This window comes from Carassius carassius, chromosome 27, assembly GCF_963082965.1.
Source record: "Carassius carassius chromosome 27, fCarCar2.1, whole genome shotgun sequence".
Taxonomy (NCBI): domain Eukaryota; kingdom Metazoa; phylum Chordata; class Actinopteri; order Cypriniformes; family Cyprinidae; genus Carassius; species Carassius carassius.
The window spans coordinates 12,503,840-12,526,769 of record NC_081781.1 but is presented as its reverse complement, the minus strand read 5'-3'; the positions used below and the strand labels follow the sequence as shown (position 1 = coordinate 12,526,769).

At 38.1% G+C, this 22,930-nt stretch overlaps 2 protein-coding genes across 3 annotated transcripts in view; one reads left to right on the top strand and one right to left on the bottom strand.

Annotated features, from left to right (window-relative positions):
* LOC132106761 (regulator of G-protein signaling 6-like) overlaps positions 1-18,113 on the bottom strand; it is a 57,241-nt gene extending 39,128 nt beyond the window's left edge. For both annotated transcript variants that reach the window (XM_059512740.1, XM_059512741.1), the window contains exons 1-2: positions 17,807-18,113; positions 15,553-15,665 (exon numbers count right to left, since the gene is read on the bottom strand). In XM_059512740.1, coding sequence (XP_059368723.1) covers positions 15,553-15,636 — 84 coding nt within the window. In that variant the 5' untranslated portion in view covers positions 15,637-15,665; positions 17,807-18,113. The remainder of the gene's footprint in view (positions 1-15,552; positions 15,666-17,806) is intronic.
* Positions 1-22,930, top strand: part of LOC132106763 (zinc finger protein DPF3) — a 217,038-nt gene that overhangs the window by 93,091 nt on the left and 101,017 nt on the right. The window lies entirely within an intron of this gene.

Below are 22,930 nucleotides of genomic sequence, written 5' to 3'. Positions count from 1 at the left end.
TTTGAAGTTGATATGAAAAAAAGTTGAGGTTCCTGTGAGATTTTATTTAGGGCGTCATACCACACACAGCCACTGGGAGTCATCAAAACTATTTTGAAATTTGCTTAATGAATTTTTCTCTAAATTTCTCTTTGAATTTTACTTCTATCTCAAAATAACCACCAAATATGAAATCCTGAGACTCAGACCTTTCCAATGATATGTTTGTTGCCAAGATTATAAAAAGTTTTGGTTCTAGAAGACCGTAATGCATTATGTTTTATGACACTTGACCCTGCCCACTTAGGGGGAGGTGACCGCCATTAGATCTTAAAGTACCATTTCCATGGTATAGCAATGTCCGATTTCAAAATGGTTTTCATGGGATGAATCCTGGGCTTCTAAGCTTTCAAATGATATATGATATATGATGTCTACGTTTTTGTTTTTACATGAAAGTATTAAATGTATTGAATTGTTATTCAGTAACCATGAGTAAGACAATGACATTGTTCATAATGAAACTGAATTAACACAAAGGAAAGCTGACAATGCCAAGGTGATTTCAAAACATCAGCAGTTTACCTGCAGGAAACATTTGAGAAAGCACAGTCTAAACGTGTTTTGTTTGATTACTGTCCTTTGTGTAGTAAGCTATTATTTTTCCTTCAGATTTATGATAAAAACCCTCCAGCACTCTAACATCACATCATCTAAGGGTGACAGGCGCAAGATAAAACATCTTAATTGTTAATCCACTATGGCAACTTAATCGCCCTTTAAAACTCATTCAAAGTGTTATCGACAAATACGTTACCCTTTTTGATGAGCACAGACTACAGTAAGAAAAAAAAATTGACAAGAAGCTCCGATTTGACAAGCACAACATTACCGTAAGCCATTTTGCTGTGGTTATTAGAAACAGAGCAGAATTTCACAATGTCAGCAGGCCTTATCAAAGCAATTAATCACAGCCTTAAGTGAGTTACATGAAAAAGCATTCTTCTCACTCATCACATCAGACTCACAAAACACTGTAATGTGATGGCGGAAACTCTCATAACCTCTAACAACAACCAGCTGACAATAAAAACCCCCCAGTCAGCACTATAATCATTAAGACCAGTGGTTCAGGCCGGTTCCTCCGTCTGTAAACACAGGACCAGTGCTTCAGCAGTTCTGGATGTGGTTTTAAACAAGGTGAGGTGCATTTGCTGCAGTCCTGTTTTGTGCTTCGGCTGGTGAAATGGTACAAGCACCCTCATTAGGGCTGACTCACCGACATCCTCCGAGGGTGCCCGGGAAAATTGACAGGCTCATTACCGCAAGTCTCCTTGAGTGTCTAGGTTTTGTTTAAGGAGAGATGACAGTTCTATTTACCCAGAGTGCCTCCGCTTATACCCAGACACTCTCAGGAAAACACCACTGATATGGGGATTTAGTGTTTGAAGGTAGGCATTGCTCTAAGCTGCTGTTAATATGGAAGACTAAAATTGCGACTTAAGACTTCTGGATTGTTTGTCAATCATCCACGCGCATGCTAATTGTCTCGCATGCAGGGAGCTGTGGACCCTTTTTCATCCATTGTATTCAAACTATGAGGCGCCGTGTAGGATTTAAATCAAACTTCGCTTATCAATACATATATAAAACATGTGCATATACACCTATAAATTACTCACATATACATGCATACTGCTGGATGTTAAAAAATGCATATATAAAATACACATGAAGTGAACACTAATATGAAATCGATACCAATACATATAATGTTAGCAATGTATGCATACACACTTGTGAATAGCTTGCAACTATACATATAAACTTGACGCGTGCATACACCTACAGACACTCGCATATATACATATAAACTTGATCCATGCATATACACCTATCAAACACTCGCACATACATATAAACTCGCTGCATACACACCTACACATAGTAGGTCAAGTTTATATGTATAGTTGCAAGTTATTCACAAGGGTGTATGCACACATTGCTAACATTATATGTATTGGTATCGATTTCATATTAATGTTCACGTGTATTTTATATATGTATTTTTGAACATCCAGTAGTATGCATGTATATGTGAGTAATTTATAGGTGTATATGCACGTGTTTTATATATGTATTGATAAGCGAAGTTTGATTAATTCCTACACGGCACCTCATATCAAACCCTCATGAATCTGACACTGAATGCTTTCATTTCTTTAAGGAACTCGTCCAGTGTGGTTGGAATGCTTTGCCCTCGATAAGTGAGCGAACTACTGTTCAAGAGAATCATTGTGATCGTTAGTAGCCTGCAATTCACATGTGAGATGAAAGGTCTACAGACATCCCCTTCCGGCCGAGATAAAGCAAGCATCTGTTTGAATAATTTCAATGAAAGCTTGCAGGAAAATGAAGCACCTCTGGGTTAATCAGGCTCTGCGTTCCCAGACGAGTATCTGCAAGTCAGCTGGTAGTTCCCAACAAGGGATACATGTATCCCAAGAGGTACTTGAGCAGGTTCTACTGGTTATTTGATAAGTATATAAATGCATACATAAATAAATATGGCAGAAAGAGTAATTGTAGTATGCATGTTATTAATCATTTGCTGATTGCAATGAACCACGACTATATTGTTTGATTCTGGTTTATTAAATGTACAAAACAAAAAACCTGCATTTATTATCAGAGGAAGTAAAGAAAATAATTAAATATATGTTTTGTATGAATTTGTATGGTTAGAATGTCTGAAATATAACATTCTACAAAAAAAAAAATCTACAAAACTCATGGAAAAAAGTTAATAAATATTTAATGCAAATTTGTAATTGTTTCCCCACAATATATGTATTTGTATACGTAGCAAAGTTTATGGCCCCGTGTTGCAGAAGTCCTTTGATGTTGTTCTCATTAGCATTAAGTAAAATAGGTGAAGTACATTTTGATAAAATGCATACTTTGACCATGATTAGAATAAAACGTGTCAAATGAATACATGTAAATGTAAAATATATTCATCTCAAGGTTAAGTGGATCATTAAAGATTAATTTAAAAACAGAAGGCTGGATGATTACGGCCTCCATCATCCTGTACAAACTAACAAACAGAGGCTTACTTCAACATCACAGAACACTCACATCTGACAGCAGAGAAAGAAAGCTGAGTCAGATCCGTAGGGGGATTTTTCATTTTGTTGCTAAAGGCATTAGGATCATTATTCTTCAACCGAGAGGAGACACACTGAAAAAACATTAGATGCATGCAAAAATAAAGGGAATAATGTGTATCTAGTGTTTTTGCAACGATGAATTAGTTGATTTTTTGATGCTCAATTAAGAATGCCGCAGGCATGGCGAATGTGTAGTTAATTGATGTTATTGTGATTTATAGTCTCATCAAATTTAATTTGCCGTATTCATTTTGGCTTAGGGCCAGGTAACATTTGTAAGTGACTTATAATAAGAAAGATTAGGAAAGGGTCACCTGTCCTATTGATTATGCAATTAAATTGTGGTATTTGATTGCATTTCATTTTGGTAAACGAATAGATCCTGTCTATTTGATGCATGGAAATGCAGCTTGCTCTTTTATTGCATTTCAAGTATAAATGCAATGAGCATGAGGCTATATAGTGTTTCACTGACAAAGGCTAGTAGTTGAGGTCTGTGGATTTTGTATTCATTTTAGCTTGAGGAGTGTTTGGTGAATTGCAGAGAGCGAGGAGGTTCAAACAGCCAGTGAGTCATAAGGAGACTCAGTTCATTATTAGTGGAACAGTCGATGCAGTATAGAAGCAGGAGGATTTTTTGGACAAAAGCAAAAAAAAAATAAAAGAAGGACAACAAGCAAGCTGTAGAGAATAGATATGTAAACTTACAATGCTGGGCATAGTTAATAGATAGAGCCAGGAAACCATATTTTCACAATTATGGGAAAACCCCTTTAAAGGAATAGTTAAATTCAAAAATGAGTGTCTATCTTAAACGTGAGTAAATGATGACAGAATTTTCATTTCTGAGGTAAACTATTTCTTTAAGGCAAGTCAGTTCACTTGGTGGCCATTTTGGTAATGCCGCTAGGCCTCATTAATTCTTGATTTCTTTTTGTTTTTTAACATTTTAATTTTGTTTTTATTTATTTTCATTAAACAAAATATCAATTGGCAATTGTAGATGCCATTTTGACCATTACAATTAATTCTTCTAAAAGTAGCTTCTCTCCATTACACAGTTGTAGTGAATATCTAACTAAGAGTAGAGAAACAAACCTTTTCAGTAGCTTATTTTATTTATTAAGTGTAAATATATTGGTTGAAATTTCAGATTAGTTTATTCATTAAAGAACTCTCGCTGTTTTGGTGCCAGAAAAATAGATCTATATTTAAATGTTAAATCATTATTAGTTATATGTTTAAAAATGTAATGACTCCAAGAAGGGGTATAATGGGTTCGATTGTAGCTTGGTAAAGTTTTCCGCCAAACACTGACATATGAATTAGCAATTATCTTTAGTTTAGATTTGAGGGTGTGTATAAAAGTGGTTCCCATGCAGCAAAAATAAAAAAATTATACTCCCAGAAGAGATAAGCACCACAGCAGCAGCAGCCATGTGTAAAGCTGTGTGTGTGAGTTTGTGCGTGTGTGTGTGTGTGTGTGTGTGTGTGTGTGAAAGAGAGAGAGAGAGAGAGAGAGAGAGAGAGGGGATATGGAGTGCAGGAGAGTGACAGCAAGACAAGTGAAGAAGAAAGACAGAAAAAGAATGTTTGTGCATCAGTGTGACAAAAATTGAGAGAAATGGAAGAAGAGAGAATATGTGAATGCCTGTGCGTAGGAGAAAATAAAGACACAGAAGAGAGGAATAGAAGATGATGTAGTGGACAGTTGAAATTTTGCAGAAAGAGTGAAAATGTGAACAGCCTTGTCATTTATTTCCGTATGATGGGCTAATGAACAGTGGCTGTCATTCGAGATGGATTGTACCATGTCCAGGTCTTAATAGAGCCCACAGACAGAGGAGAGGGTGAGATCTATAAAATCTATACTTATCTCTTGTGGGCAGAGCATCTGCTCAATCTTGCTTTGGTTTTTTTTTTTAAAAAGGCGCATGGGCATATGCCTTGCTTTAACACTGAAAACTGGAAGCATATGGACGTGGTGCAGACAGACCTCATGTGATTTGATGTCCCCAGTCCAGAACAGAAGCTCACTTTGTTGACATTTAGCTAAAGCAATAAAAAGGTGTCAAGCACAAACATGCTCAAATTAAATACATTACAGCTTATATTTTATTAGGCCTGGCGAAGATGAAAGTGTGCAATATAAAAGTAAGCAATATGATTAACCCAATTATCTTATTTGTAAATGCTGTTAAAGGAATAGTCGTCACTCCAAACATGTATGACTTTCTTCTGTCAAACACAAAATATATTTTGAAGAATGTTGGTAACCAGTCAATTAACTTCCATTGTATGGACAAAAAGGGCATTTCTCAAAATATCTGTCATGTTCTGCAGAATGAAAAAGTCTGAAAAGACATGGGAGTCAATTTTGTCGTTCCAAACCTGTATGACTTTTGTTATTCTCTGAAACGAGCCACATACAATGAATGTCCAGAGCGAATGGGCAGCAGTGTTATTTAGGACCCAATGGACTTTCATTATTCTACAAAAACAGTAACATTCTTAATAAAATAAATCTTCTTTTGTGCTCCACAGAACAAAAGAAAGTCATACAGGTTTGGAAAAACTAATGTGAGTAAATGATGAAAAATGTATGTGAATACCAGTAGATGACACTATCAGTGCTGAATTTAATAACTTATAAAACAACAACAACAACAACAACAACAAAACATTCACTGCATATGTTCCAATGACAGGCCAGTACTTCCATATCACAAAACAAATGAAACCAGAAATCTGAAGAGATCTGAAATCTCACTCCTGTACATTTTCCTCTGTCTCCCTTAGGCTTTCTTCACAATGGACAATGGACGCTGCAAAAGCATCTTAATGAGCTCCTAAACTGTCCCACAGATGTCTTCATCAACCATTCATGCACACACACACTCAAATTTACAGAGCTGCGCCCTTCAATGCCAGCCTCTAATCCTGCCATCCCACACTTCAATTATTTATCCATCACCCAGCCCGGCTTTCTGGAACTTTCTCTGTGATTACGGCACTTGTCTCTGTGGCGTGACTATTGAGACAGCAGTGCTCTGCCCATGTTGAACCAACCTGGATTAAATGCAGCATTACGCTGGGAGCTCAAATAGGCTTGATTTCAGAAGCCACCTTGGAAGAATACATGAGAATAAAACTAATGTAACTGAGGTTACTGCCTTTTTCTGTATTAAACAGGAAGGTGACAGGTGAAGGTAGGCAGATGGCATACAGAATGCCAATGAGGTGCAGGCTATGACTTAGTGTGGATGGTTAAAATTGCCAAGGGCAAGGGTTTCATTACCGCTATGCTAATCCTTCAATGCTATATTGAGCTAAATGCTGTTCAGATAGCCTAGCCTTTAGTAAACACGCATCAAATGTCACTATCTGTGCTCTTCACCTAAATCCCCCTTTCCCTTTTCTACTCCCTATCTCACCTTTAATTCCATATTTGAAAGAAACAGCAGCCCACTGGGACTCGATTACAGCTCACCAATTCAAACAGCAACCGGCCATATCAGTGTCTGCCAGTTGAAACAATTAAAAGGGAGTGTGATGACAGGAGAGACATTCATAATCAAGGGTATTGCATTCTGGATCACTGAGGCTTTGAGTCTCCGTTAGATAAGATGAACATTTCGCTCGCGGCCAATACATTGACTGCAACACACCATCAATCCATCTACATGACTTAACAAGAACAAAGATTCTCTGTGTCAACCAGCCACAACTAAAAAAGACCTAACATTCCTCACTGAAGTAACAGGATGGAGTTTCACAGTTGTTCGCTAAAGCATCATCCACAAGAACTTAGAGCAGAGGTCATCGACCTTATGACATCAGATGTCATTTAAAAAAAAACGGTGCCATATGTTTCCCGTGAAAAAAAAAAATGCTGGATGCTGTTTCCCAGCATGCACCACTATATGAATAAATCATGTAAATTACTGCTTCAGTGTTTATGGTGCATTATTTGCACTGGTAACTTGGAGTGAATCTTAATGATGAATTGCTCACTGAAGCATCTCCTCATTTGTACAATGTATTTTTCTAAGCGCAAACAGAAAAATGCAATAGACTGAACTACATCACTATCATGTGGGACCCACTGGTTTACTTGCAGGGCAGTTTATTATGCAGCAGGGTTTATCTGAAGTGGGCCTCCATACTGCTCATAAAGCTATGTGATGAGTCAGGATGGATTACTGTAGTATTTGGGCATACAAATGTGAGGTAATCTGTCATTGCTAAAATAAACAGATTTAATATTAATCTTTCACACTCTTAAGCCAATGGCATTAGCCCATATGTGCCTAAGGATGATGATGATGCCTGACCTAATAATAAGAACTGAGAGAGGAAAGGATTGAAGTTCTTATATTAAAGCACAACACTCCTCCAAACAAGACCATGTGAGAAGGCTGAGCAGAAAAAGAACTAGAGCTAGTAAAAGAAGAAAAAAAAGAGAAGAAACAATCTAGAAATAAAGGTTTGCAGTGTCCATACTGGAGCTCAATCCCTTAGGACAGTGGCTTCCTGCTGGTGTCTTTGAGGACCAGCAGTGCTTGTCTGGGTAAAGTTCACATTTATTAATCATGGTCTCATGAATGGCACCTACTGGGTCTTTTGACCTGACCTGACCAAGCCAAACTCTTCAGCCTCATGAACCTACTCAATTACAACAATCAATTACAAGGAATCCTCTTTATTTGACAATAACACAGTTTAGTCATATGACAGTTATTTCTATGAAGATAAGGTCTTAAGACATGTCTCGTAGACACTTTTTATACTACATCACACATTTGGCCTCTGTAATAAGTTTTGGGATGTTCTCCATAAACACAGGGAGACATAAAAAACAACAACATGTTAATACTCACATGAACTGAGAAATCAAAATAATATAAGCGGTCATTGTGCTATAAAAACATTCTGTAAATTTCAGAGCTAAGAATTTTCTCGTTTAAGCCAGTCCACCTTTTTTTTAACTTGGGGCTCCAAGCATGTGCCTCGCAGTCACGCTGAACAACTTGGCAACCATCTAGCAACACTCTAACAACTAATAAAAATAACTTTTCTGAACAATTTACTTTTCTGTGAATTTTTCAAAATGACTCGGCACATACCAACTCAACTGAAATATCTGCTGAGATGTGCTGTTTGGAGAGATTGATTGTGTAACCTTTGAGAAAATGTGTGTGTTGGCTAGCTTTTTAGACAATAAACAATTAGGTACATGACGAACCAGGTGCTCTTTTGAGAAGGTGCATTGTAAGTACAGGTGTATCTATCTATTGTTCCGAAGAGGCTTCGATACAAATCTTTACACCTAATGCGTGAAGCCTGGCTCATAACAGATTCACAAGAAGGGGTCTGTGCGCACCCATAGTATGAATAGGTCTTCATTCCATTTTCAGAGAATGGTTGCCTTTGAAATGGCCGCCTTCATTATGCTCGTGAAATAACACCTTGGAAAGTAGGGCTCTGGGTCTTTTTAACTGCAAATGATGTGATTGTTTCAGCATACAATAACCAGCATACAGCCAAATGCTAATGTGGCCCAATAGCGGATTGTCCAAAAAAAAAAAAAAAAAAAACGCATACTGCACCAATATTAGCATCTGTTCTTCATATTCTGAGCCGAAACACAACAACATCTGAGGTTGCTGATACTAATCTCATTGTGATATTAAAGGCATAAACAAAAATGCCTTTTCTGTCATTGTTCTGTCATTGTTTACTCACCCTTATGTCTTTCCAAACTTGTATGCATTACTTTCTTCTGCAGAACACACACAAAAAAATATGTTTTGAAGAATGTTGGTAGATAAACTGTCTCAGTTTCCATTGACTTCAACTATTTTTGTCCAAATAATGGAAGTCAATGGGAACCGAAACTGTTTGGTTGCCAACATTCTTCCAAATATTTTCTTTTAAGTTTCACAGAACAAAGCAAATACAGGCTTGTAATGGCATAAGTTTTTGGTAAACTATCCCTTTATATTTAGTAAGCTATTAGGTCAAAGAGATCGTTGTCTTTTAGTTCGATTCAATAATTGACCAGATTTACTATGAATAATCATATGAAATATTAAAAAAGTAATGCATTGAAAAACAGAGATTTAGGATGCCTGCTCCACCCTCCCCCCCCGAATGCCCTTCATATTGGAGCGTGTCACCGGGTACATAATCATGTTGTGACAGCACTTCAATCCCAAGCAGATCAATGAGTAAATGACTCTTTTTGTGTGCAAACAAATAATCAAAGGGTGAGAAAAACATTGCCAGAGCTGCAACGCCCCTGATATACAGTATAGACATCATGGGGAGGAAGGCAGGAGCTAGCATGCCCAAAAGACTACGGATGAAACATGAGACCTTCCTCTGACCTCAAATGAAACTGTATAATTTCTTACACGAGAGTTTAATCCAGTTCAGCGACCCCCTTGAATGCTCCTCAAATAGTGCAGGGAACAGATCCAAATCCATGCCACTTCCCCAAAGCCCTTACAACAAATTCTGAACAAATTCAGCATTCTGTTTCAATACCAAACTCTTGCATGTGCTTGCTAGTCCCAAAAGCCAGATAGGAGCCTTTAGCTGGAGGTAGCATCTGAGGATAAAGAGGGAAACATGAATTGATTCAACAAAATGTGCAGATTTGGCTTTTTATATTATGTGCAGAGGCGAAATGCTGTTTATCTGAAGGATGGCGAACTCCGTTATCTGTCATAAACTAATTGGTTAAGTGTAGAAAATAACACAAATAAGAAATCTGCCCAAAGAAATACTTGCCCGAGTAAGTTCAACAGAGCTTGAAAGAAATAATTAACCGAGCTGTCAGAATTCACACAAACACTCAAGGATAAACCTGCTTACACACACAAGCAAAAACACAAGAACAAAGCAATAATGGGGCACCAGTCCTTTCTGTCTGCTTGTGTGAAGTGGTAATGAGGAGCACATCAAGCTACTGCTGTTTTATAATAAGTTGTCTCGCTTTATCTGTCCAGCTAGCACCAGAACGCTCTTCGTCAGTATCTCCCCACCCTCTGTTTTATCATTACCCTCACTTCATTTTCATGCCAAATAAAATATGGAGAGAGACATTTTTCACTACGGTTGTTTCTCTTTGAGGGGCCCTGAGCCAAAAATGGCCACTGTAGCGCAGACTATGGATGAAAGTAATTAATTACAGCTGAATATGGTATGATAAATAGGCTCCACTGATATAATTAGCTTCAAGAGCCTCCAAAGTATATTTCTTCCCACCTGGTCCATTCTTTATACCTGTAATTTAAAAAAAAAGATAATTTGGGAAAGATTTCCTTTGTTGCATTTTGATTAGATCTAACAACTTTCAACATGTTTTTGTCATGGTCTGTCAACAGAACATGGTAGCAGAAAACAACATGCAAATTTGAAATGGTGGTCGTCTAATTTGCTTACACAAAGGATGCTGGTTTAATCCAAAAGAAGACTGAGTTGTTGAAGTCCCAACATTCTTCTGTGACCACTGGGCTCTTAAACAGGACACTAAACTCAAAATTGCTCCAGAATCATCACTCTGAATAATAAAAGTGGCTGCTAAATGGAAAATAATTTACTTTAATTCACAAATAACATATTAAAGGTCATATTCATCATAATACATCTGACTATTGTCTTTTAAAATTGTAAAATTAATGTTCCTTTTAGCTAAAGTTAGGTTTAGTCCAGCTATAAGTGAACAGTGGTATATGATACTGACAGGCAATGTGTTAAAATGCACTGTGATATTCCCTCAGTTCAAACACAGTCACATAGGTCATATCTGTGGCTACCTGCAAATCATCAGCTCGGTTCCCTTAAAACAAAATGAACAAAGCTTTAGCAGTTCCCCAGTCGGCTATGTTTTCCTGAGATCGGCCAGGACAATTGCCTGAGCCTTTCTTAGCTGTAAACACGAAAGTGAGACATAAATCTTGTGTAAAAAATTTGTTGGTTATCTTCTGCAAGAAAACTTCACTTGATACAAATTCCCCAGCATTCCAGACAGTCAGAAGCTAGCTGGAATCAACAAACCATTGAATGGATAAGCCTGTTTCAAAATTACAAAATGGTTGTAAAACCAGTGAGCATACAAAGGAAGGTTAAAAGGTGCGTGACCTGTTCAATAGTCATAAAATGACAATGGGAAGGGAATCAAGGTGAACACACACTGAAGTGTGACTGACAGTGATTTAGAGGGCATAGAGATGGTGACACTTAAGATGTGACAGGAGAAATACACGTCCCTCTGAATCCATCCCTCTGCCTGATTAATTCAGCTGGTCATATTCCATTCCACTGTATAGAACCGTTAAAAGAATCTCTGTGTTCCACATTGTATAAATTACATTCAACCTTACTGTGACGAGTGGGGCGGGGCCGAGGGACATGGGAGCGAGGCCGGGGGAGTGATTGGAGATGAACTACACCTGTTCGTCCCACCGGTCTCGAGGCCCATGGAGGAGATGGAAGGATATAAAACTGGAGCGACGACAGTGAAGGACGAGAGAGGACCAGGCCTGGGCTTTTAGTTGTGTTTTATTTGCGCGCACCAGTCGTCCGTGAGGGGCTGGTGCGCTGTTTTTGTGTTTATTTTGTTATTAAAATGTTGTTTTGATTGTCCGCCGGTTCCCGCCTCCTTCTTCCGGATGAATACAAAGGTTTATTATCATTACACTTACCAAACTTTAATTAAAATTATTTGGTCCAAAATACAGTACATTTTGTGAAATATGAGTATTTTAGCAATATATCTCACAGGAACTGTAAATGTGCTGACAGTTCAGCTTACATTACTCAAGATACATAACTGACTTGTTGATGACTTACACCTGGGCTTATGTTGGAAAAACAGCTTCCCATTCTAATTGCTGTTTTGGGGAAAATTGGCAGATACGTTTCTGCAAAGGCAGATAAACAAATCCAAATATCTCGCTAGATAAAGCTGCACTGGGAACTGTAAAAAGAAACAAGATCCAAAGGATACTGTATTACGCTTATATAATACAATAAAGCCTTGAAATTTGCCAGGGAAGTCAAATACACAGAACCACTCTAAAAATACTCTGCTGCCCCAAAATAATTATTGATAAACGTGTCAGATTCTCACTTACTTCTGTACATATTTGAAAGGGTCAGTGGATGTCAGGGAAACACACTAACCCCGAAGCATTTTGTCTCATTACATTTCCTGTTCATTACATGAAATTCTTCTGCCAAGAATCAGAATAAAGGTAGTACAAGACAACCTACTGGTTGTGACCATACATCTTTTATTCCCCATGCAGGGGGAAGAATGTATTTTTCAAGCCTTAAGAACACAGCATGTGTTCGCGCACCATAACAAAACACACCAAGCTTGCTGTCAGCTGGAGAAAAGCTGACTGAATTGCATATGGGGAAGAAAAAGGTCTCCACAAGCCATTGAATACTCTCTTCCATAGTCTCACCCTCATTCTCTGCATCTCTGGCACATCGTAATGATGTTCGCCCCGTGGGGCTTTGCATGCCTTCTTAATGGGTAAATTCATCAAAGTCAGTCCTGTTTCGCTGCACATCCAGGTTAATTGTGTCTGTTTACACATGCACATGATATCCCTTCTTGTTTTTTCCTCCCAAAGCAAAGCAAAACTGAGATGAAGTGTGTACCAAGACGAAACATCCACTGCAACAGTGTGCAATAGAGCAGTCAGCCATCACTGTTCACACTTAAAAATAAAAGGATTTTTTAAAGCAATGCCATAAAAGAAACAATCTGGGTTCCCCAAAGAACCTTTCAGAGTGCACACAGTTCTTAAAAGACCCAATTTGGAGAACATTTAACTTTTTCTGAAATTAAAATTTTCCAGGGATATTAAAGGTTCTTCATGGCACTACAGATGCCAATAAAGAACCTTTATTTTTAAGAGTCACACAGCGAGAAAGAGAGAGACAGTCTGTGGACTCATTTTCCCGGAGAGACTTCCATGCCATCACTCTTGACTGGGTATTTGTCTGTTTCTACACAGAAGAATGGCACTCGCTGTGAACTCATGCTCATGCCCTAGGGGCACTGGGCATTTCTCCCAAGTGCCTAGAGCATATTGTGAGCCATCTGGTGCCTATCTCGCATACCTGTGAGGTAGTAAGCGGCTAAAGAAACAGCAATCTATCAATCAAAGAGCCAATGAAATCCTATTTTTGCAAGTCAATGTTCTCCATCCTATATAAGTTCCACACAATCCTAAAAAGATTGACAACTGTATTCGATGGACTTTCTCTTCATATCTTCTCTAGTAAGAGGTTTTCCTGCATGTGTAAAATTTTCTGTTTAATAAATATCTTGACTCTTGCAAGGGTACTTAGATTGAAAACATACTGTACAAAATGTCTTATTCATGATCTCACCACAAGACTTCACTGTTCAAAACTAGACATTTTTCTTTTGTTTCAACCACACCCACATCTTAAGAGCCCCAAATGTCATAACAGAAAGTAGTAAGATCCACTGATGTACATTAAAGCACTGTGCAATCTGAAAATGGGTTTTTAGCTGTTGACACTTGCGTTTTTAATAATAAAAACATCCAAACTTTGTTTAATAATATTCATCAACATACAGTAATAACTGCAATGATATTTATGAAATATTTACATAAATATTTTCTGGCTCGGCGTTCATCTTCAGTTCTCTCTTCACAGCAGTTCAGTCAGTGTACTGTATGAGTAAATGAATTACTCCGGGATATCGGTTTGTTTGAACTCAGAGGGAGTGTTAACCACATTAAAAAAGTTAACAGCTTAAGTCATTTGTGGATTAATGCGTATTGGAGACGCGAACCATTTCAAATGATTCAGTTCGATTTGGTGAACTGGTTCAAAAAGATCCGGTTACAGCGAATGATTCGTTCGTGAACCGGATATGACAAACTGCTTTGTTTTGAACTCTCTCACAACAGACACGTAAGAGAAGACAATGCTGAATAAAGTCGTAGTTTTTGCTATTTTTGGACCAAAATGTATTTTCGATGCTTCAAAAAATTCTAACTGACCCTCTGATGTCACATGGACTACTTTGATGATGTTTTTCTTACCTTTCTGGACATGGACAGTATACCATACACACAGTTTCAATGGAGGGACTGAGAGCTCTCGGACTAAATCTTAAATATCTTAAACTGTGTTCCGAAGATAAACGGAGGTCATACGGATTTGGAACAACATGAGGGTAAGTTATTAATGACATAATTTTGCTATTTGGGTGAGCTAACCCTTTAAGACTTTCATAGATTCCATCTTGAAGTTAAGCATATGTTATCTTACTGCAGAGGCATTTATCCCTAAAACAAGTGAAAATTACACTCATATTTAAGATTTAATATCTTACGCCTGCTTCTCTTTCAAAAGTAAATTTGCTTTGTTTCATAGAACTTTAGATATTTTAAGTGGAAAACAAATCTCATTGAGAAAAGGATTTCTGGTAGTGTAGTAATATCAGTTGTATACTTCTTAGTGTCATGGATTTTTCACAATTAACATTTAATCAAGGTACTAAGCAAAGGGTGTCCAAAGAGTGATTAGTATAAAATTTGTTTGTGTCTTATTGGCTTAATCTAAAGGTGCACTCTCTACCACAATGTTTCTCTAGCAATTTGGCAGTTGAGCTCAAAATCTTTGCGCCAGCTTGTGCTGATTATCTCCACTCAGATAGAAACAAATCATTTGGCATCAAATATGCTTCACTTGGTTTTCCATAAAAGACTTGCTTGTGGGTGGTCCATAGCTAACTGGTCAAGCAAAAAAGATACGATAGTGATGTTGATGAATGCTAACATTATGAAATTCATCACTCCCTGACAGATATGTTCTCATCGTGGATCAGAATTCATCTTAAACACACATATGATCGATTACAGCAAACTGACATGGTGAATGTATGTCTCTTTCTCTAAAAAACATTTAGACCTTTACATGCTGAATCAGCGGTTTACCACTGGAGCCTCGGATGGTATATGTAATGCATAGCCATAATATTATAAAGGAACACTTCATGGTTTTCTGTATGCTTCCAAGCAGACACTTTTACATATTTAGGCAACTTCTCTTTACTCACAAGAGACCATGAAGGTCAGGGAAGAAAATAAATATGTTATACACAAAGAAGCTGAATAAATATCAAGGGATGACAATGCACTAGCAAACAGTGAAATAAATTCATTCAAATTCAAATCCAGTACTAAGCAATATTCATGACTGTGTGTGTGTGTGTGTGTGTCTGTCCTACCCTCATTGTATATATTTGCTACTTTCGCTTTCAAGCATTAACTTGCTGACAAGACTTTAAAGATTGCAAATCTAAAGCATATTAAATTTAAAGGCAATGCAACAGTACCTTTCTGTAAGCAATCATGTTGGGTGAATCCTCATCTGGGTCGGCTATGCCCACTGCTCCTTGGTCCTGAGAGGCCTGGGCCATGCTTGGTCTCTTGTTCTCTCTTTCGGTCTCTGTGGGGAAAGGACAGAACAGAAAAGAGATCAGTCAAACCAAATAAATTCCAGAGTGTCGCCCAGACAATGAATTAACATGCATACAGTTCTTGAATGTGTGCATGAGATTTGAGAAAGTACATGGAAGTATTTTAAATAAAACATTTCTTAAATTCCACTGTTTTCAAAATACTATAGAGACATGGGAACTGACTTAAAAAAAAAAAATTAAAAAAAAAAAAAAAAAGGAAGAAGAAAAAAAAGTGGAAAGAAAGTCCTGCAGTAGGGTTTTTCAAAGTGTGGGGCCATTGTAAGAACAGCATGGGAGGCTGCCCTAGTTCTCAAATCTTTTACAGTTTCACACATTCAATTCGAACACGCTGATGATACATATGGGAACCAGAATGATTTTCTTGTTCTCCAGCACCATATGGAGTACTCGTACAGTAAATATCAGATATAAATGGGTAAAGGGGAATATTCTCATAGAACAATGACTTAAACTTCAGGCCATTCAGTTAACACATGCTTTATGTGACTCAGAATATACAGTACTATCAGATTATTAATGTAAACCAAGTTATAAAATAAAGAATTTCACACTCATAAGGTGCGTCTGCACTGTTCTAAGTTATTTTATAGTGTGAGAAGGCTACATGCTGAAAATTAATCAAGAAATATACTTTAATCACCCGAATTAATGCGGATAATAATAATTTAAAAGAATTTGGGGGTGCACACCCCATGCACTTAAGTGTTATAATTTTTCTTTATGTAACCAAAAGGAGAAATGTATTTATTGGATATTTTAAGTGTTACTTTCTATATTGAAAACGTTTAAAAAAATTTTGCAAAAATACATTTAAAAAATTGGTCTAGAAAAAAAAGTTTCATCAGTTTAATTTTCCTCAGGAGTTTAATTTTTGGAGAAAACAAGGGTGAGATCGTCCGCGCAGGTCTCCCTATTCGCGCCCTTTCTAACGGACAGCAGCTGTCAGAAATCAATGTATTTACTTAAATGACAGAAAAACGTTGGTGCCGGAATTACTAAATTATACATAGGAAAATAAATTTGGTTATGTCCACCTCTAATTACCTTAAATATGCAAGTTCTTTTTGTCAGGATATGAACGCAGAGCGATTCATCTTTCCACGCTAATAGGTTGCTCAGAAAGCGATTTATCGACCACTCATAATTGGAGTCAGCAGAGAAGACAACGGATCAGTTTTCAGTTTTACATAATGGAGAAGGTATAGCTACACATCATTCTATATAGCCAACACATGTGCAGCTTTTTAGTGGAACATGTACTGTTAGGATACACTACAGGAATTGTAGCGTCTTAACTGAAACTACAGAGAGGTTTTTGAGACTTAACACTAACGTTACTCTAAAAAAATATTTTTCTTAACATATTAAAAACAACAAACTACAGACACGCCTGGACTCTACATAAGCCATAACAGCGGAAACATCCCTAAAACCTTCCGATTATTTTTTGATTATTTTTGATTCCAAACAGTGGAAAAAAAAATGTTACCACAAAAAGAACCGAAAAAGACTGCATTTGGTCTTCATCACAGGCTGCACTTCACTACATCGTGCTATATGTGTCGCCTGCACAAGTACGCTAAAAAAGACGCAAGAAAGCCTACTCAAGTATTTGCTCGAACCATCTGTGGACTTATTTTCAGTTATGCCACGCGAGGAGTATTACGCGCTCACAACAGCTGTTTGTGATCAACACCAGCGAACCCAAAGGTAGAAATGTTATTAATTTACGCGTGGGCATGATTTCCCAGCGCCGCATTGCACTGCAAACGTGCAGCTATTTATCAAAAAAAAAGACAAACAGCTGCTTTCAGAGAGCAATCCCCACAGGAACACCGGTCCCAAATCACACAGCACTCCACAGAGCGATGCAGAATATAGGAGACAGGGAAAACCCGTCACGGAAAGGCACGCGCCAGCCTCAGGACAAGCGCGAGCGAGGCGACAGGATGATTCACTTCAAACTCACCAGCACTTCGGGAGCCACTTGAATTCAGCGCTGGACATGACAATTGATCATTCAGCGCCAACGAACATGGGGGTACAAGTTTACAGTGACACACAGTCACACACAAACAGCTGATGACTGACTGGAAGAGCGCGTTACCTTAGTAAGTACCGCCTCGTCCACTCCGCGGAGCTCGAATTCCCCTCCTTAGCAACCAAAAAAGAGCAGGTTCATGATCTAACTGGCTTGAAGAGACTGTGGTGATGATGATGATGAGGTGTTGGTGCGGGAAAGATGATGAAGAGACTCCAAGGAGCTGTGCAGATGTGGAAAGCAATGGGTTCTTCCCACTCTGCCCGTCTCTTGCGCGCTCTGGATCCCAGCGTGGGTGGTCGCTGCGTGGAGTGGAGTGCTCAGGTACAGTGCGAGGATCCTGGCATGTGTGCAACGGAGTGATTGTGTGTGTGTGTGTGTGTCAGAGGGTGGGAGGGAGGATAAAAGAGGGTGGGGGTTTGGTGGAGTGTCTCCCTCTGTAGTTTCTGGTAAGCAATTTTGAAACATGTTTTGATTTATTAAGAGAAAAGGCTTTTGCAGGCATACCAGTTTGAATTTCTGTCATGCGATTACAAACATTCAGTAATCACCTCTAATCTGTGTTTTTCTCTCATTGGGATTTCTTGCTACATTCAAATTAATTAGACAAACTGTGGGGCGTCAGGATTAGGGTTTAAGAATTTTTTTATAAATAAACTGCTCTATCCCCAACATAGGCCAGACCATATAAATGATAGTAATTTATTGTGCCAAAAACAAGAATATAAACTAAAACTATGCAACACGTGACATTTCAAAAAAAAGAAATGTGCTGCTCAAACAGGTAAGTGTCAGATTTAAATGATTAGGGTTTCTTCAGAAGGATGTGTAGAGAGAAACCACCTCAGAAATAACCAAAACAACCAGGTTGGACACACTTTGTCACATTTTTAGTTGTTTAGGAATTAATAGGATTATAATACAGTAGTCAACATTTGAAGTGGATCAAAACCTTTCATCAAATTTGCCCTTAAACCAAAATGCATACTTGTCATTGGGATAACTTTTATTAACTTTTTTTGATCCACTTCAGACGTTGACTACTGTACATGGAGAGAGCTAACTAATCAATCTGGAGCTGCTGGAGAATGCCGTCATGCATTGCTGATTGGATGTCACTGCAAGAATAGCGTCAAAGGATGCATACAGGAAAAATGTACAGTAAGTCCATTTTATGCTTTTAAAATCAGGCACTGGAGTTTCATTTAATTTAAATGCATCTTACTAAAAGTTATGTTCTATCGGAATATACAACTATAATGTTGAATGGCTATCAATGGAAGATTATGTTTTTCACAGGACCAGGAAACAAAAGGAATAGGGGAAAAAAAGAGACTGTTTATTTCGTCATTCCTCATCAGTGAGTGTGACAGACCTGACTGAAAAGGGCAAGATTTGATCAAAAAGGGTGAAAAATGCTTGACTACGACTGAGCGGTTTCAATATGGCTAGTGGGATGCCAACTTTTGTCACTTTAATTAAGCTGAAAAGTCTATATAAAAGCTTTTTTGACTGGGACTAGAAAGAGTAGAACATTCTGAAAGTTAGAGTTTTTATAGTACATCAAGCGCTTTTATCTGAAAAGATCAAGGGAAATCTGATTCTTTAAATATGACCCCTTTAAAACAAAAGAAGAATACATCACATAACTGGGAGATACAGGGAGCCTGAAAAAGTGTTTTTATATATATACACACACACACACGTTGCACATTGCAAAATGGGTATTTAATACCACTGTATTGATGAGAAAAGGATCTCATCAGATGGATTAAAAAAAATGGAAGGAAATGTTAATTAAATGCATTGCAAGTGCACACTATTAATTCATCCACATCAGAATGTCTCACATCTGGATCACAGAGACCTCACAGAGAACACAGTGTCTTTTGTCTCCTGTTCTTGAGGAAGCCTGCAGGTCCACTCATGCAATCTGCTACTTCATTTGTCTGCAGCATGCCCTCTTCATCCCATACATATGCACACATACACTCACACCCAAACACACCCCCCCCCACCCCCACACTGGCTCTTAATTGGCCTTCTGGTACAACTGAGATGACACATTCCCACAGGGAATCCTGATGGAGTTCTGGGAGTCGTTCTTTACTTTTTGTTACATTTTCTTCAACTTCTGATAAAAGATGATGCAATAAGGAGTGATTTATAGAAAGTAAAAGTGCACCTTGCAATTTAGAGTAAGTTGCATATATATATATATACATATATACATATATATATATGAGACAGTGTTGCTCAAGACCATTGCATTTACAGTCTAGCAAGGGCCTTTGTTATCAACCCTTGACCAAATAGCAAGTAATCTACTATGCAGAGAACAGCCAGGAAAGGGCTATTTATCAGTGCCAGGAAGTGTGCTTTATCGCACACTCTACTCAGCCCCTTCCTGAGCCCTAGGCGTTAACACAGCTCTTACACTATTTTTGGGGCTCTCTGTCCTGCATTGTTTTAGTCTGATGTAATAAAAGTGGCACTGCTGAGCACAAGTGTATTTACACAAGTATATACTGTACGTTGTGGCAAACAAATTGGTTGTTTTCAGCTATGATAAACTTGCCCCATGCTGTGATTCAAAAAATGGATCCTCCAAACAGGCATTAGTACATGCTCAAATGCTTGCTTCTCTGAAATCAATACCATCAAAAGCCATTAGGGAGGAGTAATTGTTCATCATGTCTGAATCACAAATGTATTCAGTCAACCACTCACTCAAAGAGGCATGTGTACAGTCGTGGCCAAAAGTTTTGAGAATCACATAAATATTGGAAATTGTAAAAGTTGCTGCTTAAGTTTTTATAATAGCAATTTGCATATACTCCAGAATGTTATGAAGAGTGATCAGATGAATTGCATAGTCCTTCTTTGCAATGAAAATTAACTTAATCCCAAAAAAACCTTTCCACTGCATTTCATTGCTGTCATTAAAGGACCTGCTGAGATCATTTCAGTAATCCTCTTGTTAACTCAGGTGAGAATGTTGATGAGCACAAGGCTGGAGATCATTATGTCAGGCTGATTGGGTTAGAATGGCAGACTTGACATGTTAAAGGGAGGGTGATGCTTGAAATCATTGTTCTTCCATTGTTAACCATGGTGACCTGCAAAGAAACGCATGCAGCCATCATTGCGTTGCATAAAAATGGCTTCACAGGCAAGGATATTGTGGCTACTAAGATTACACCTAAATCAACAATTTATAGGATCATCAAGAACTTCAAGGAAAGAGGTTCAATTCTTGTAAAGAAGGCTTCAGGGCGTCAAAGAAAGTCCAGCAAGCGCCAGGATCGTCTCCTAAAGAGGATTCAGCTGCGGGATCGGAGTGCAGAGCTTGCTCAGGAATGGCAGCAGGCAGGTGTGAGCGCATCTGCACGCACAGTGAGGCGAAGACTTTTGGAAGATGGCCTGGTTTCAAGAAGGGCAGTAAAGAAGCCACTTCTCTCCAAAAAAAACATCAGGGACAGATTGATCTTCTGCAGAAAGTGTAGTGAATGGACTGCTGAGGACTGGGGCAAAGTCATATTCTCCGATGAAGCCCCTTTCCGATTGTTTGGGGCATCTGGAAAAAGGCTTGTCCGGAGAAGAAAAGGTGAGCGCTACCATCAGTCCTGTGTCATGCCAACAGTAAAGCATCCTGACACCATTCATGTGTGGGGTTGCTTCTCATCCAAGGGAGTGGGCTCACTCACAATTCTGCCCAAAAACACAGCCATGAATAAAGAATGGTACCAAAACACCCTCCAACAGCAACTTCTTCCAACAATCCAACAACAGTTTGGTGAAGAACAATGCATTTTCCAGCACGATGGAGCACCGTGCCATAAGGCAAAAGTGATAACTAAGTGGCTCGGGGACCAGAATGTTGAAATTTGGGGTCCATAGCCTGGAAACTCCCCAGATCTTAATCCCATTGAGAACTTGTGGTCAATCCTCAAGAGGCGGGTGGACAAACAAAAACCCACTAATTCTGACAAACTCCAAGAAGTGATTATGAAAGAATGGGTTGCTATCAGTCAGTATTTGGCCCAGAAGTTGATTGAGAGCATGCCCAGTCGAATTGCAGAGGTCCTGAAAAAGAAGGGCCAATGCAAATACTGACTCTTTGCATTATAAATGTCATGTAATTGTCGATAAAAGCCTTTGAAACGTATGAAGTGCTTGTAATTATATTTCAGTACATCACAGAAACAACTGAAACAAAGATCTAAAAGCAGTTTAGCAGCAAACTTTTTGAAAACTAATATTTGTAATTCTCAAAACTTTTGGCCACGACAGTACACACATATACAGTCATAATGGACATTGCTGCATAGCGGCGTCAGTATCAGAAACCCACCCACTCCTTAGATTAATTATTTAGACTAGTGAGAGATGCAAGAAATGCACAGAGGTGTTTCCCTATCTCCAGGAGTCTAATTGCATCACGCACACATGCATTCAAACAATCATCTCACTAAATTAGCTGTTTTCCATTTCATACAGACAAGAAATAATCTTCCATTAAGCTGCAGGATGAATATCTTTTGCAAACACAAGTGTTTTCCCCTTGCTTGCAATGAACTAGAGATATTTCTGTCTTGAAAGTAATTTTCCAATGTACATTAGGTAACATGTCGCAAGAGTGTTACATTTGCAGTGCATTTATGTTCTTTCCTACCAGAGACCTGCGGGAAAGGGCACATGTTGCGTAAGTGCCAATAATTAGAGTAGGTAGCTTAGAAAAGTCAAGTGTTAAAGTCTGACTGTGCCTAAAGCAATAAAGAGGTGTCTAGTATTAAGCTAAAATCAAACCAAGTGCACAATGTTAATACCAGCAACAAAATTCGTGACTAAAATGATAAAGGTTGTCTAAAAAAACTGCAAGATATTAACAAACAAAAATGGTTTCATATATCAACTCAAAAAACGTTATTGGATTCCTCATCTAAACGCATATTATTTCATATGCGATTAATAACGTAAATGTTATTAATAGTCAATGTCTAAAAATAGACAATAAATAACTAAAACAAGGTTTCAGAACTTTTATAATGCATTCAATGGCTCATATAAACAAAATGTAACATTTTTACCAAGAGAAGAAAAAAACTAACATTGTAGTGCAGAGTAAATGCACATTGGGATTGCAAAATTAGTAGGTTAAGGTGCAGTAAGAGCTGTAAGAATTAGAAA